At 39.9% G+C, this 17,159-nt stretch overlaps 1 protein-coding gene across 4 annotated transcripts in view; it reads right to left on the bottom strand.

Annotated features, from left to right (window-relative positions):
• Nucleotides 1-17,159, bottom strand: part of ulk2 (unc-51 like autophagy activating kinase 2) — a 110,629-nt gene that overhangs the window by 78,646 nt on the left and 14,824 nt on the right. For 3 of the 4 annotated variants that reach the window (XM_070856975.1, XM_070856978.1, XM_070856976.1), the window contains exons 2-3: nt 14,187-14,279; nt 12,088-12,129 (exon numbers count right to left, since the gene is read on the bottom strand). The exons of the other annotated variant lie outside the window; for it this stretch is intronic. In XM_070856975.1, coding sequence (XP_070713076.1) covers nt 12,088-12,129; nt 14,187-14,279 — 135 coding nt within the window. The remainder of the gene's footprint in view (nt 1-12,087; nt 12,130-14,186; nt 14,280-17,159) is intronic. 4 annotated transcript variants of the gene reach the window in all.

The raw sequence follows: 17,159 nt of genomic DNA, 5'->3' as shown, positions 1-17,159 counted from the left end.
GGAAGATTATTCAGTGCGTCCAAGCCTATCCATTCAGTGGTAATCTACTGGTCCTTCCTCCCCCATCAAAACTGCAAACTGCTCCTGAAATGATTTCTGGGTTTCTCCTCTGCTACCTTGCCTCGAAGCCCATTCCACGTGTATGAACAATTTTGATAAGTCCTAAATTTGCATTTTGCAAGTTTGAACCCGTGTACCGCTCTCCTGTGACAGTTCTTCAAAATTCATTCTTGGGATGTGGGCATCGCTGGCAAGGACAGCATTTATTGCCCATCCTTAATTGCCCTCGAGAAGGTGGTGGTGAGCCACCTTCTTGAACCGCTGCAGTCCATGTGGTGAAGGTGCTCCCACAGTGCTGTTGGGGTGGGGGGGGGGGGGGAGTTCCAGGATTTTGACCCAACAACGATGAAGGAACGGCCAATATATTTCCAAGTTGGGATAGTGTATGACTTGGAGGGGAACTTGCAGATGGTGGTGCTCCCATGTGCCTGCTGCCCTTGTCCTTCTAGATGGTAGAGTTCATGGGTTTGGGAGGTTTTAACTTGCAAATGTTCCCGATTCATCCTTTTTGCACAGTTTACGATCTTATACAACTCTATGAATTTCCTTCTATATCACCGAGTGAAAGTGTGCAATATAACTGTCAGCTAGACACAAGTCTTTGTGAACACAAGCCCAATCGCACCACTTGCGTAAATTTCATAACGAATTATCAGATTGGAGTATCAATTAGATACAGAATATTTAACAGAGACTCATATGAATATCAGAATTAGGAGGAGGAGTAGGCCATTCGGTCCCTCGAGCCATTCAATAAGGTCATGGCTGAACTTCGACCTTAACTCCACTTTTCTGCCTGATCCCCATATCCTCTGGAGTCCAAAAATCTATCTATCTCAGCCTTGAATATACTCAACAACTTTGGGGTAGAGAATTCCAAAATATTCACAACCCTCTGAGTGAAGAAATTCCTCCTCGTCTCAGTCTTAAAAGGTCGGCCCCTTATCCTGAGATTATGCCCCCTGGTTCTAGACTCTCCAGCTAGGGGAAACAATCTTCTCAGCATCTACCCTGTCAATCCCCCTCAGAATCTTACATGTTTCAATTACATCACCTCTCATTCTTCTAAACTCCAGAGAGTATAGGCCAATCTACTCAATCTCTTCTCATTGGACAACCCGCTCATCCCAGGGATCCATCTAGTGAACCTTCATTGCACCATATCTAAGCCAAGTATATCCTTCCTGAAATAAGGCGACCAAAATTGTACACAGTACTCCAGGTTTGGTCTCACCAGAGCCCTGTACAGTTAAAGCAAGACTTCCTTACTCTTGTACTCGAACCCTCTAGCAATAAATGCCAAAATGCCATTTGCTTTCCTAATTGCTTACTGCATCTGCATACTAACCCTCTGTGTTTCTTGTACTAGGGCACCTAAATCTCTCTGAACACCAACATTTAATAGCTTCTCATCATTCGAAAAATATTATTTCTCTATTCTTCCTACCAAAGTGAATAACCTCACATTTCCCACATTATACTCCATCTGCCACCTCATTGCCCACTCATTTAACCTATCTATACCTCTTTGCGTCCTTACATCTTACTTTTCCACCTAGCTTTGCATCGTCAGCAAACTTGGATACGTTGCACTTGGTCCCTTCACCTAATATGAAATATTATTTATATTTTCACAAGCGAGGACTACCCAATGATTCATTACAAGCACAAATTAGTTAGAAGATCCTCTTAAGAATGACAGTGCAATCCTACGTGAGTGATAACGTTCTTTACATCAAATATACTGCATTTACAGCATTAGTTTACGAGTCTCGAACACTACTGCTGGGAACCATCTTCCACTACTACAATGGATTATGCAAAACATGATTTCTCCAAGCCTGCCACGTGACAAGATAACTTCCTTCCCCAGTGGAGCTTCTCTTCCTACTTCCACCATCACACCATGTTTTTCACATGCATATCTTTCTCTTTGTCTCCCTGATTCTTAGTTATTTATCCTTCAATTTCATGGAACTTAAACAATGCAAATAATATGACCCATGATCAGAGAGAACTCCCTCAAAAACACAGACCCATGACAGACCACAAATTTATAACCAAATATCCCCCTCCACTCAACATAATCTACCTCAACAATCTTAGCTTTTAAAATACTTAACACACCAGAAAGTATCAAATGAACCAAGAATAAAGCACTGTGTCATATCTAATATAACTAATCTGCCCCTACTTTCCCAAATAACACAAACCTCCTCCCAATCCGGCTTCTGTCTGGGCTTGAATACCCATCTTTCTAGTTTCTCCCTTTCCCACCCACGCAATCCAAGATCATCTCCTCCATGAGACCTAATTCCAGCTCCCTCAACCCCATAAACGCCCGATTCCCCCCAACTTCCCTTTCTGGCTTCCATGACATCAGATATCGCAAATGGCTCTCAATTTTCCAGCATTGCGCCCCTCCCTTTCAAAACCACAGCCATCACACATGCTTCTCAAAAAAACCCTCCGTCTCTGATATCCATGATAACTCCAGCCCCATCTCCATTCTCCTTTTCTTCGACAAGATCCTTGAATGTGGTGTTACTTCCCAGAGCCTACCTCTCCCCAATCCCGTGTGAATCCCTCCAATCAGATTTCCACCCTATCACAGAATTGAAACAGCCTTAACCAAACTCGCCGACAGCCGCCATGACTGCCACCATGATATTTTAACCCACCTCATCCACCGTAACTTCCTCACCCTAAACAGTGGGAAGACCGAAGCCTTTGCTTGCAGCCCCTACCACAAACTCCATAAGCTCGCCACCAATTACATTCCTTTCCCTGGCCACTGTATCAGGCTGAATCGGACTATTCACAGCCTGGATATACTGTTCAATCACAAACTGAACTTCCAACTCTATATTCTCTCCATCACAAAGCCCGTCAAATTGCACCTTCATAGTATCATCCATCATCGTATTTATCTCAGCCCATCTGCCAATGAAACCTTCATACATGCCTTGTCACCACCAGGTTTAATTATTACAAAGCTCTCCTGGCTGGTTTTCCATACTCCACAAACTTCAGCTCATTCAAAACTCTGCTGCATATATCCTTTCCCACACCAAGTCTTGCTTGTCCATCATACCTGACCTCGCCTTAGTTCTCAGTACTCCCACCACTCTCTCTATGCCTTAAACTTACAATTGTCATCCTTGTGTTTAAATTTCTCCACAGCTTCATCCCTCCCCATCTCTAGCCTCATCCAGCCCTACAACATCTCTCCTTTTGAACTCTGGCTCGGTGGTTTTTTCTCCCCCTCAGGCCACTGTGAAGTGCCTTGGGATGTTGTTATGCTAACGGTGCTATATAAATGCAAGTTGTTGTTGATGTCTGTGGTGCAGTCCCAGATCAATAGATGGATTATTGGCCGTAAACCACTGTTGCCAAACATGTTTATTCTTTTACAATCCTATCTGCAGTATTTTAAATCCACCCTTCAAAACCCCCTGCACCCACAAAGTATGGCAAGATCCTGGTTAAGACAGAGCTGTGCAATACCTTACCAGATAAAAAAAACCATAAAAACATTATGTAGCTTGCAGGATGGAATTGAGTTACTGCCCATAGGATTCGGAACTATACTTTGCAAGTGGCTGTTCAGACCAGTAACTGTAGACTCAATTGCCTGAATAATTCACTGAAATGACTTACCAACTTTGTTGCCACTATGTGTAGGAGAATAATGCACATTCCTGGTCATATCTTGAACACACAATGTACACATATAAAATTCTTTACAGCAGATTTCAACATTGAATGAAACAGTGATAAACAAGTCATCTCTATTGTTTGAATTGTGTACATTCTACTCTGGTAATGCCAAAGTTTGAATTTGACTATGATTTACAATGGGGTCAAAGCAATCAAGTTAAAAGAATTAACAATAAATATGCTTGTAAAGGACGCCATGTCCTCTCAGTAATTGTTTTATTATTTAAAATAAAATCCCCTCACCGTTAAAACAAAGTCCAAATCCAAGAATTTTAAATGTTTTTCTGCAAGAGACCCTGATGAGTGACAAAAGTAACTAGATGACAAACTCAAGCACGACAAGTAACATTTTGGTAAGTTTGCTTAATTTGGGAGATTCCAGAAGATTGGAAAGTGGCCAGGTAACAATACTGTTTTTAAACAAAGAGTTCAGAAATACATGTAAGTTTAACATTAGTGTTAGGAAACAACTGATGTTAACAATTGCCAAAGCAATGACTCACAAAAGGAAGATCTACTTTATTGACTGGAAGGTTTCTGAAAATATTACTGATGCTGCACAATGGCAATGAGGCGGATAGAATGTGCTTGGATTGTCAAACTTTCTGACGAGGTCCCACATCAGCGATTATTAGTCAGGTCACAAAATGGGGAAAAAGATCAGCAGAGGATAGAAAATTGGTTTAAAACAGGAAACAAAGGGCATCCTTAATTTGAGGCAGTCTCAAGCTTGAAAGAGGTCAAGACCAGGGTTACCCAGGGATTAGTTTTGAGACCCTTGCTTTTTCCAATATGTGACAGCAAGCGAAATTTCCAAGTTTACAGAGGATACCAACATGAAAATGATGAGCAAAAATGTAACTATATTCAGAAGGATTCAATCGAATAGATGACAGAGGCAATTAAGTGCAAAATGATTGATATGAGAGAAATACATCAAAAATAGAGAGTATTATACAAAAGATAACTTGCATTTTTTAGCACTTCAAGGTTTCTCAGAAGCATCCTAAAGTGCTCCACATGGAATAAATTATATTGTGCAGTAACTTATGTAGGGGTCAGTGTGGCAGCTTTTTTGCATAAAGCAACAAGGGCCTACCAACGGTAATGAGATGTTTTGTTTTGGTGGCGTTGATTAAGGGAGGAATGGTGGATTGGCCAAAAAACCAAGAGAACTGCCTGCTTTTCTTCAAAGGAGGACCTTTAACATCCACCCGAGGCACTGGAATAAGCAGATGGAGCCATCGTTTATTTCATTGACATATACAAAATTCTGAGGAGGATTGACCGGGTTGATGCTGGGAGGCTGTTTCCACTGTTTGGAGAGTCTAGAACGAGGGCACATAGTCTCAGGATAGGGAGTCGGCCATTTAGGACTGAGATTAGGAGGAATTTCTTCACTAGAGGGTTGTGAATCTTTGGAATTCTCCGCCCCACAGGGCTGTGGATGCTGAATCGTTAAGTATATTCAAAGGTGAGATAGATGGATTTTTGGACATGGGAAATCAAGGGATATGGGGATCGGGCGGGAAAGTGGAGTTGAGGTCGATGTTCAGCCATGATCTTATTGAGTGGGCTCGAAGGGCCGTATCGCCTTCTCCTGCTCCCAATTCTGATGTTCTTATGTTTAACATTGACTTGAAGGACAATGAAGATTCAGCACTCCCGCAATACTGCAATGAAGTATCAAACTAGGTTATGCACTCAAGGCTCTTGAAGTGAATAAACTGTTTCAAGCTGTAATGGGACAAATTTGGAGAAGGGATTTAGGGATATGGTGTGAAGGCAAGTAGGCTGAGATCAAATGTCATTACTGAAAATACTCAAACCTTTACATGTTTTGGAAAAAAAGACTCCATCAGAGCTGTATGCGAAGAACTGAAAGTGCTGTTTGGAGAGCATTTCAGGCAGTTCAATACTCAGAACTCAAGTCCCACCATAATGGCTGCTGGGACATTAATTTTCAGGCATCATTAAGTAAGCCGTGGCAATCAATTCACAGTCACATAATATAAAGCAGTAATTAGATGGCAGCCACATGCAAATGACTATTACAACTTCCTTAATGGGGCCTGAAAACAAATATCCATTTGTAATATACAATCTCACGGTGTGACAGCTGTAACACAAAGCACTCACTCTCCTGAGGTGGCCTGAATTTGGGGTGTGATGCAAGGCCTGGCCCACCCCACCGTGAAGACTTTCTATTCTCTCCTATGCTTCATACTCACTTATGATGCATCCGGTTTAGTTTTGGATGAAATGGCATCATCTCAGATAGCATGCCAGAAATTTACATCCTGCACGCATGCCTGAACAAGAGTGACACCCAGGATGGAGAGACCTGGTGCAAGGGTCAGGTCTTGAACTCCAACTCGCACTCAAATGTGCAAATGAAACTAAAATGGGAGGCACTGCAAACACCATTCTCTCATAGCAGTTAAATGACGCTCCTACCTTTAATGGCAAGCTGAATGAATAGTTAAAGCACTGAACATGAAATCTAATGGATATATGTCTGCTTGGGTATGAACCCTACTTCAGGTACCAGTTTAGTTTGATCACAACTAGGAAGAGGTTGATAAAATACATAATGACCAGGATAGCTTGGGGAGCTGGGCTAAAAATGTCAGATGTCACAATGTGGGCAAATACAAAATCAGAAGATTGGGAAAGGGTAATAACTAGTAATAATATAAGCTAACCTAGTATTATTCTACAATACAAGATGAAGAGATAGATTGAGGGTACTGGTCGATAGACCGACGAAGCTGTTAGCTCAGTGCACACCAACAGTAGAGAGCTAATATGAACTTGATAGCTAGATGAATTGATTTTTGAGTTTGTGCAGTGCACTGGTTAGGTCACACTACAGTGCTGTGTACAATTCTGGTTACTCATGAGAAATTAATCCAGGCATTGGACAGCGCGTCGCAAAGGACAACTAAATTGCTAGCTGAGATTATAAACACCTGAGTTATAAGAGGCTGCAGAAGTTGGGAATTTTTACACCAGAGAAGAGAAGGCTCAGGTGTAATGTTATTGAAGCATTCAAGACCCAAAAGGATTTCATATAACTGACTCCAAGCTGTGTTCTGAAAGTTGTTGTTAAAAAGCACGTGCTAGTCTTGGGTAAAGAGCCCTGTTGCATAGATAGACACTACAATTCAACACAATTAAAATAATGTCAAAAACATTGTTGGACTCTGAATATACCCTGTACAGCAAACAAAAGTGTGAAATGCTTCCTTAGAATTAAACAGAATTGATATGCGTTGAAAAGCAAAATTAAAACAGCAACTGGTCCCAACTGGAACTGGGAACTCACCATGTGAGAAATTACCAGATGGACATTTTGCAAATCAATCTTAGTCCATTGCTAGTCCTCTTCTAAAACTATGGCTCTCAAACTTCAAAGGTGCTCCAGCATGTATTAATGCACCCCTAGGGACCCCTGTGCTAACTTCCAAAGCCATTGCCAGCTCGTCAGAGGAAAACTATCATGGCAGAAATCATTTATATATTAGTATAAAACAGAAATAACATTCAACAAAATACAGAAGTCTGATGAATTTAGTGACCTCCTGGGATCCCCTCACAGACTCCCTATGACTCAGGGTCCCTAGTTTGTAAATCTATGTTCCAAAACACATCAAAATTCGAGTTACAATGAACTCGCAACTGTTCAAATTCTTTTACCAAGTTCAAGTACATTTGCACTCAGAACCCTAGACAAACTGGATCATCTTCATCTGCCAGGATGACCTGCAATGTCAATACGGAACGGTTAGTATTTGTGAAAAGTACTGGAAAACAAAACTCCTTTCTTATATTTAAGAAAGCATTTATAATTTTATTTTTTTTTAAAGCTAGCTATGGCGTGCAAATGCATTAAAACAAAACGGGGAAAGAAAAACACACATCCAGCTTCTTAGTCTGAATGCACAAAGAAAATTACTTTAAAACCAACTCTGACCGTATCTGAAATGTGAGCTAGTTGCTGAATGAAACAAAGTCATCTATATTACTGAAAAAAAAACTACAAAAATCAACTGACGGCAATATGTGCCTATATTGTACTAACTCTGTTGCTGCACTATAATAAAACGCCCAAGATCCTCACTGTATCTGTAACGCCAAAACATTTGTGGATTGAATTCTGCAAATTGGAGGAAACCGCAAGATTATTTTCTAACTCCAGTTTTGTTATATACAGTGCAGTTGAGCAGCATTAGAGTCTCAAATTTATGAGCGAAGTGATACACAGTAGGTAAACAGAATTTTAGAAAAAATATTAGGGTAAAGGGTCCTCCATAATGATCGTCTTTGTCACAAGTGTAAAAAGTGGACTAAAAAACTATACAAAAAAGAAATAAATCCTGCCACTTTCTGCTAATTGTCTGATCTTGAGAGAACATGGAGAGGTTGTTGTGAGAAAAAACTAAGGACCCAAGCAGCTGCTGCTGCTGCCAACAGGGCCTTTAATTGACCTCAGGATCCATTTAAACCATTACCCCACAAGGAAAACCTAGGCAGTGGCCTTAAAGCATCAGGCTAGCAGCTAAACACAACAATGCTCCAAATTGCAGACTACCCAGAAAGACACAATGCTAATCTGCATTTATAAAGTTTTACATCCAGTGCATGCCCATTACAATAAAAATAAAATCTAAGGGTAATTTAATTTTTTTTAAAAAAGTCATTCCTGATTTTTTTTTTTACCTTTGATAATCTGGTCTCGACCAAGGATTGGAGCTGGAAGTTTTGTTTTGGCAATGTGCATACATTTCTCTCAACAGTTGGTCTCTGGTGGACTTCAGGATCTGCCTCCTGAAACCACTCCCCCACAGGGAGTGCCTGAGCTGTAGCCTTAAAGGGATTAGACACAGCTCCATCTTAGCAGCTAAACAGCACAAGACTATGCTCCTGACCCACAGAATACCCATGATCAATGCCACAGGGGTTAGCTAATATTACATTTTAAAAACTGAACCCCCCCCCCCACCCCCTCAATTAGATTACTGTATTGGAATAATTCCCCAGTGTCCATTATTTTCTATTTAACATGCAGTAGTTTCTTTCCTCAACATCCTCCTCTTGGGATATAATAGAGAGCTGCCATGTTATTGGTCATCATCCAGCATGAACTGTGTGGCACACAGGCTTGTAAAAGCCAAACTAAAGCACAGTTCAGTGGATCAACTACAAAAAAAAATCTACTGCAATTTTTGTTTTGTTCCCACACTGACATTTAACATTTTAGACAGTGCATTACCCAATTTCTGGTATTTCAGAGCCGGAGAAGCAAGCATCAACAATGCTGAAATTCCAGCCTTCTGAAAAACCACAACAGCAATTTTGCTCTGGTATCCAGCATGAGCTTTGATTTTTGCAAATGCATAGTGCAGTTTACTTTAGCAGAATGAAAGAAAGGAGGGGGAAAAAAAATCACTTCTGTAACTTTCCTTTCCAATGTTGTTTCCAGCTCGCAAAGAAAGGAAGAGGAATGGCTTATATAATCATGTTTTACTTCAGATGCTGACTACTTCTTCCTGCTGTCATGGCAAGACTCCTCCGCAGCCAATTTTATACCTTGTGTAGCAACTCAACAGCAGGTACTGTTCTGGCCCATTTGTAAACATCTCCGTCTGTTGTCAGATGGAGCGCTCAGCTGTGAATAACTCCATCCAGCAACCCAGTGAGAAACTGCAGTTCTTGGCCATCAAGAGGTTGGAAGCTTAACACTCAACTAAAATTTGTACATAAATATAGCAACTACCCTTTGCTAATAGATTGGAAAAAGTACATGATCATCATCATAGGCAGTCCCTCGGAATCGAGGAAGACTTGCTTCCACTCCTGAAGTGAGTTCTTTGGTGGCTGAAGAGTCCAATATGAGAGCCAGAGACTCTGTCACAGGTGGGACAGATAATCGTTGAGGGAAGGGATGGGTGGGACTGGTTTGCCGCACGCTCTTTCCGCTGTCTGTGCTTGATTTTTGCATGCTCTCGACGTTGAGACTCAAAAAAGTACATAAAGCAACATTAAATACAAGGCTGACGGGCTTTGTGCAGGTTCCCCATTTTGTTGCAAAGAACTCACCCATATTCAAAGAATGACATCCTGCTGCTTTATTATGGTAACTGCCACAATTTAGCATCTTCGGCAATTGTGGGTGACTGCCAGGTTTACCACTTCACAACACCAACACTGTGGATCTAGAAGCTCAGGTAGCCTTTCTGACCACAATTGTTTCTTCAGATTTTTACGGTCATAGAATCATGGAATGTTTACAGCACTTCTAGATCAGTACCTGCATACATCGACATCTGTAACAGCTGATCACAGATAGCTGCGTTTCAAAGTTTGGTTACATTCAAGGTAGTCACACAAACAAAATATCTATCTCCTCAAGTACTGTGCAATAGCCTTCGATCCCTCCTTTGTCACACACACTCACACAGACCATTTACGCCACAACTTTTCACATAAATCAAGCACCGATTGAATCCTGAAGTCATGTTTTTCACACTAAAAACACATCAGAACAACGAATATCAAACAACCCTGATATCACATCAGAAGCACGTTAAGTTAGTTAGTAGTCCATACTACTTCTTGATCTAACTGCTACCTAGAAAACCACATCCCCCCAATTTCTGATTATATTCCACCCTCCTCCATTGAGTACATGTAAAATGTTGCAAAAGTATCAGTCCAACTCGGTGGGTGTTTCTGCTCTACAGGTTTGCCCACATGGGTGTGGTTACAATATATGGGCTTCCAGATTAAATTCCTTTTAAGAATATACAGTAAAATGCCACAGGCAACGATGTAAGTATTTTTGACACATTAATGGCACTATATAGTGGTAACAGGAGCATGAGCAGACATATTGGGCACAAACTGCCTGCAACTTGGCTCATTAAGCAAAGTGCTGTGAAAAAATAGAAATATCATGCTGATGCAGTAGGAAGTGTTTTTTTGAGGCACAGTTAAGGCACATTAGTGTTGGGGCCAAGCATTTGGCCTTGCTGTACCTACTCAAAAAATGTTGCCCTGGATTGCGAGCAGATAACGGTGCAGCGAGGACAACACGGCATCTGAAACCTTGGTGATCGACAGGACCAACTGTATCTCCTTAACCAATGAGATTTAAGGTTTGAGAAATATATAGCGGAAGGACTGAGAATGGGTGAATCCCAATGTCAAATCAGGTACAAAAGAGAAGTAAAGAGAGGGAAAGAAAGAGAAATGAAATGCATGAATTAAAAAAAAATGTAACTTTTTCAATTCACTACTTGAAAACTTCACACTTTGAATTGTTCACTTTCTAGACGAGATGTTGATTGACAGTCATTAACAATTATCATGTCATTAAGAGTACTTATGCTGTTAATTGCTAGACAACTTTCTATGGCGAGTTTAATGGGCAACTAATTTACAAATATAGCAACTTTATGAAACTTGTATGGAGGTTAAGGGAGAGATGCCATTTTCGCGAAGGTAACGCAAATCGTCCAGCAACTTGTGGCGATTGCAATTCACAGGGTATCTCTTCCATGCCACAAGCTGCTAACTGATCTGCTCATTAATAATGGTGTGAGTCATTCACAGGGTGTTATTTTTTTCAGCAAATAATATGGAGTAGGTCACAACAAAACAAAAAGCTTCAATGCAGTTTGCTGTGTTCAAGTTGTGTTTAGAAGAGTTTTAAAAACAAGTTCTTCACTCTATGTAACACTTCAATAAGGATAGTTTAGGTAGTGTAATTTAAAACAAATATGCTGAAGTACAAGCAGTATATATACTGCAGCATATATATAACCAGAACTGAATGAGGTAATCTCTGGGTCAGTGATCAAAGTTAGCAGACAAAATATAATTAGACTGAGAAATCGCATGCACATCTTCTGCTAAATGATCTGGTATTATCCTGACCCCGTGCTCTGGTGGTAAAACACTGATGCAACAAACCGTGCTAATGGTGCACATTGTTAACAGTGGTTCTGTATTTTAGAGAAAACACATCCCTAAAAAACTTCAACACTAAATATTTCTCTTCCCTTAAATAATAAACTTTTATTATTTTAGCGGAGTACAGAAACTTCAATCTGTAAAATCAAATTAACTCATGTCCATAAGAGACAGATGACGTAGCTCTTGGGTACACCCACATTAATTAATTTGTATATTTAGCTAGTTTTGACTTGAAATGATAGCTATAATAAATGCTCTTTGAAAGAACGGTTAATTAATTACTATAAAAGTGACAAAAACAAACCAGAGTAATACTAAGCATCTTACCTGAACATCATAAAGTGCTACGATGTTCTCGTGTTGAAGCTCCTAAAATGAAAAGCACAAAATCAGAACTGAAATAATGTACAGAGGAAACAACTGAAGCTTAGTCCTTCTATTATTGTAACAGGGCACAGCAGAATCTTTCAAGTCTTTTTTTTGTTTTTCTCACAAGAAAGATATTCATTTTTTCAACCATGTATCAGACACTAATAAAGTTGTGTAAAGGAAGGTGGTACAGCTCCTGGTAGTAGAGAGAAGGTGGTGATGGCTATGGAAATACAGGAATCTGACCTACATATCTCTATTAAATACGGCTGTCCAAACTACCTTTCTTACATCATAGTGATCACCAAACTGAGCTGATCAGTCAAGGTGAGCAGTATTCATCGGCTACTTCGGCAGGGTTTCATTTGTGTAAATCATACAGCCTCAAAATCTCTTACAGCTACCAGTAAGACATTGGGCATCACAGTACTGCAACAAAGCAACACTCGCTCTGCTTTGAAAACGATAGTGGCAAAGATTAAACACCAAGTGAACATTTGCACATATTAAAGGCCCATATTTTCAGTGTAATAAATGTTCTATTTATTACCATGTTTATTTTGGTGATTTGGCAAGTACTTTGGAAAGCAACATAAGTTACTTTCAAAGCATCCGCAGGATTGTCCCAAGAATTTTTTTTAAGGAGGCCTGTGCATCACATAAGCAAGGCAAATGGGGAATTGAAAGGAAAAAAACAAAACATATAAGTAGTGCTTGTATCAATATCAAAATTAAACCAATTTCCAAGTGCCAGTAATATCTAATGAAAGAATGAAATTGGGCAACATGACAATATAAATAAAACATTGTACCACTAGATGTCACGAGCATAGTTAGAAAATACATCATACCACATGGTTCACCATTACAACAACAACTTGTATTTATATACAAACCAACTTGTTAAATTACAAGGAGCGATCACACAAATTAGGGTTGTATTCCCTGGAATGTAGACGGTTAATGGATGATTTGATCGAAGTTTTCAAGATAACAGGAACTGATGGGCTAGAGAGAGAGAAACTATTTCTGCTGGTTGGCGAGTCTAGGACTAGATGGCATAGTCTAAAAATGTCAGAGCTTTCAGGAGTGAAGTTAGGGCTAGAATTTCCCCAGCCTAACGTGATTTTTTTTTTGCGTTAAAAGTGCTTTTTTGTTCTTAAAATGAAGTGGTCAAAATTTCGTAAGAATGGCGTTTTGAAAATGTCGCCAAAAATCGAATCACCAATGTGCAACGCAGAAAAAAAATGCACCGCCTAAGTTTGGCCATTCGGCTAACCCGTTTTGGGATGAAAACAAATGCACGAGAAAAGCAGGTGTGCAGTCTCAGAACCGTCAGTAAGTAGGAAGACCTGCGAAAAAGGTAAGTTAAGGTTTTTATTTTTTAATTCTTTTGCAGCAATTAAGGGTCTTGTAAATGTTTTGTGAATATTTTGCAATTTTTTTGTTGTTTTCTCTCCCCTCCTGGGGTCTGTATTTCTGGTGTTGATAGGCCTCGGGTTAAAGTTGGCGACATCGCGCTTTTTAACGCCAATCGTTGTGCAACACTTTTTTTTTAAAAAAAGGACAGCTGTATTTTGTGGCCAAATTTACCCCCTTAAAAAATGGCGCAACTTTTATTCTTATTTATTCATTAAAATGTCATTATTTTTAAAATAAGGACAGGCTGGGGAATTTCTAGTCCAAAGGGTGGTAGAAGTTTTGAATTCTCTTCTGCAAACAGCAATTGATAGCTAGATCAATTGTTAATTTCAAATCTGAGATTGATAGATTTTTGTGAACCAAAGGTATTAAGGGATATGGGCCAAAGGATATGATGGAATTAGGTCACATATCGGCCAGGATCTCAATGAATGGCAAAGTCGGCTCAAGGAGCTAAATCTACTCCTGTTCCTGTTCCCAACTTGAATCCAGTACCAGACTCATGAAAATAGCACATGGAAATTGCTACTTGAGTGTCTATTTTTAAGTGGAGTAAACTAATATCCAAGCACTGAACATAATTTCACAACCTTTATTTTATCTACTGACAAATCAGACACAAGGGAACACTGTACCTTTAATATTTTGATTTCTTTCCCGAGCAGGATTTGCGATTTTGACAGATTTTTCTTGTTTATGCATTTCACGGCTACTTCCCAATCTGATTTCTAAGGGAAGATAAACAAAGTGATTTACCAATGCAGATGAGAGATTAAATTTAACGCTGCAGAACACCTGAGAAAAAGCACGGCAACTGTAGTGTTCCAACACAGATATATATGCAACGTTTATCTGTTTTTTGTTATCTTCACCGAGTTAAGAGATGAATCATTCAAATATAGCTTAGCCCCAACCAAAGCAGCATTAACTAATGTTCAATGAGATCCTGTCATGCACCGTCTGCAAAAACATGCCAACAAACACTCCTGAGCTGTTGGCAGCATTTACACAACACTGAGCACAGTAACTGAAAGAAAGATCATCGTCTTTGAGGACTGCAATACCTAAATAACAGAACAAAGGCACTTTAAGATTTTTGCTTATTCCAAAAAAATGAAGGAACAGAGAGGTGACACAGCTTAACATGGAAATTTTACATAATGTAGCACTTTTTAACAGCAAAGATGTTATTTTTGATTCTGAAAAATCAGCCAGTGGCCAGGGTTAAAGAATGTGTATCATTTTATTCTTCTCCCTTCCTCCCATTTTCAAGTTATTTATCTTTTGCCTTATTCTTCAGCTTTTCATGCACAATTCTTCAACCTTGAGGTGGTGGTAATTAACCAAACTGGCAGAAAGATGGCATATACAGGAGTATTCTGGGCCAGTTCGTTTTCTTTTAATCTCCTCTTCCTTCCTGCAATTAAGTGCTTTATCTCTGCTCAATGTCTGCCAACAGTTGGGTTTTATGCTTTGAAAAGAAATTAATTTTTTTAAATTTGCGTTGATATGTATGTAACTACTAGTTTAAAAATACTTAAAATAAGTATCTATGGTATCAGTTTCAGGTTATAGCTAGCATGCACATTTGATGATTGCACCTAATTACCTGTTCGAAACAGTGTTGTAATAAATGCACATTTACATAAAGTATGTACATCTTTCTTTCCCGACATGAAAGTCGATTAATGTTTTATATAGCTTTGCGAGGAACAGAAAATCTTAATATAATTAAGACGGCAAAACCACGATGCAGTGAAAATATCAGAGCCTAGCTTCTTCACACAGGTGGCTAGGATTTGCAGTTCTAATTTCAGCTACAAGCATCCCCATGGTCAGGTATAACACAGGTTCAATAGAGTTATGCCTTTGCTATACTAGAATTATCACACTAGATGCATGTTGTTGTAAATTTGGAGCAAAAATTCTGCCACAAAGCAGCCAATTGATGGGTTCTGCTTCGAGCGATGCGATCTGAAAGTAATGTGAAGCCACAAAAAGTTATGCAACTCCAGTAAACAAGTGGATTTGGCACATCACACTGTGCACTCAACACCACATACACAGGTACAAACCCATCCATCCCCTTCAAGTTAGTTGATCCTTGCCAATAATAAGTGTATTGCTGGGAAAAATGGGCTCCGCATACTTTGTTTCCTCAAAAATAATCTCGCATTTTTAGATACATATGCAGTGACCTTTTGTGTTTCAGAGGAACCCAGAGTAGAACAGACCACAAGCAGTATAAAATCAGACAGCAAGAACAAAACATAGCTGTTTATCAGGCTGAACTGATGCATAATAAAATAAAGACACAAATCCCTCTTTACTCTGTCGCGAGAACACTTCAAAAATGCAACTTCAGTTGATCATCATCGCTTACTACATCAGTGTGACACTTCCATTCCATTACCATAATCTTCGGAGGTTTCCCATTAGTGCTGAATTGAACATGATTTAGTGCCAGAGGGAGGTTTAGCTGTTCCATCTAGTAACTAGTTGAGCCTCCCAAAGTATGAACCTTGCAACAGACCCATTTTCATCACTATGTGCCTGGAGGACAATATGTTGCACAACCCAATCCCCCCCCCGAATGAGTTTAATTCAACGCTGCTGTATAGAAAACAGAAACTGACTGACATTGTCCTTTCTTTCCTGAAAGCCAAGTTTGAAACTCAATCAGATAACAACTTGTTTTTATGTAGCGCCTTTAATGTAGTAAAATGTCCTAAGGTGCTTCAGAGGAGTATTTTAAATCCAAAAATTTGACACTGAGCCACATAAGAAAGACGTGCATTTATATAGCGCCTTTCGCGACCACCAAACATCTCAAAGCGCTTTACAGCCAATGACGTACTTTTAAAATGTAGTCACTGTTGTAATGTGGAATACACAGCAGCCAACTTGCGCACAGTAAACTTCCACTCACAGCAATGTGATAATGACCAGATAATCTGTTTTTTTGTGTTATGTTGATGGAGGGATAAATATTGGCCAGGACCGGGGAGAACTCCCCTGCTCTTCTTTGAAATAATGCCATGGGATCTTTTACGATCAGACGGGACCTCGGTTTAGCATCTCATCTGAAAGACAGCACCTCCGACAGTGCAGCACTCCCTCAGCACTGCAGTGGAGCGTCAGCCTAGATTTTTGTGCTCAAGTTCCTGGAGTGGGACTCGAACCTATGCGGTGCAGGCTAGAAGGGCTGAATGGCCTGCTCCTGCACCTATTTTCTATGTTTCTGACTCAGGGGCAAGTGTGCTACCCACTGAGCCACAGTTGACACCACCACCACCATAAGGAGAAATTAGGGCAGATGACCAAAAGCCTGGTCAAAGAGGTAGGTTTTAAAGAGTGTCTTAACGGAGGAAAGAGAGGCGGAGAGGTATAGGCAGGCAATTCCAGAGCTTTTCCTATGACAGTTCGCATGGGTTATATATCAGTAGTCATTCAAAAATACCATTAGTGACCGTAAATGAAGAAATGAGAACGTCACACTGATATAGCATAAATGCTCTGAAGATAACCATAACCTACATGCAATGACACTGCATTTAATCCAGGAAAAGGTACAAATTACACTGAGGATTTTACAAGCTCATTTTACA

The sequence above is a fragment of the Pristiophorus japonicus genome, chromosome 16 (assembly GCF_044704955.1).
Source record: "Pristiophorus japonicus isolate sPriJap1 chromosome 16, sPriJap1.hap1, whole genome shotgun sequence".
Classification (NCBI taxonomy): Eukaryota; Metazoa; Chordata; class Chondrichthyes; family Pristiophoridae; genus Pristiophorus; species Pristiophorus japonicus.
This window is presented reverse-complemented; position numbering and strand designations above follow the sequence as displayed.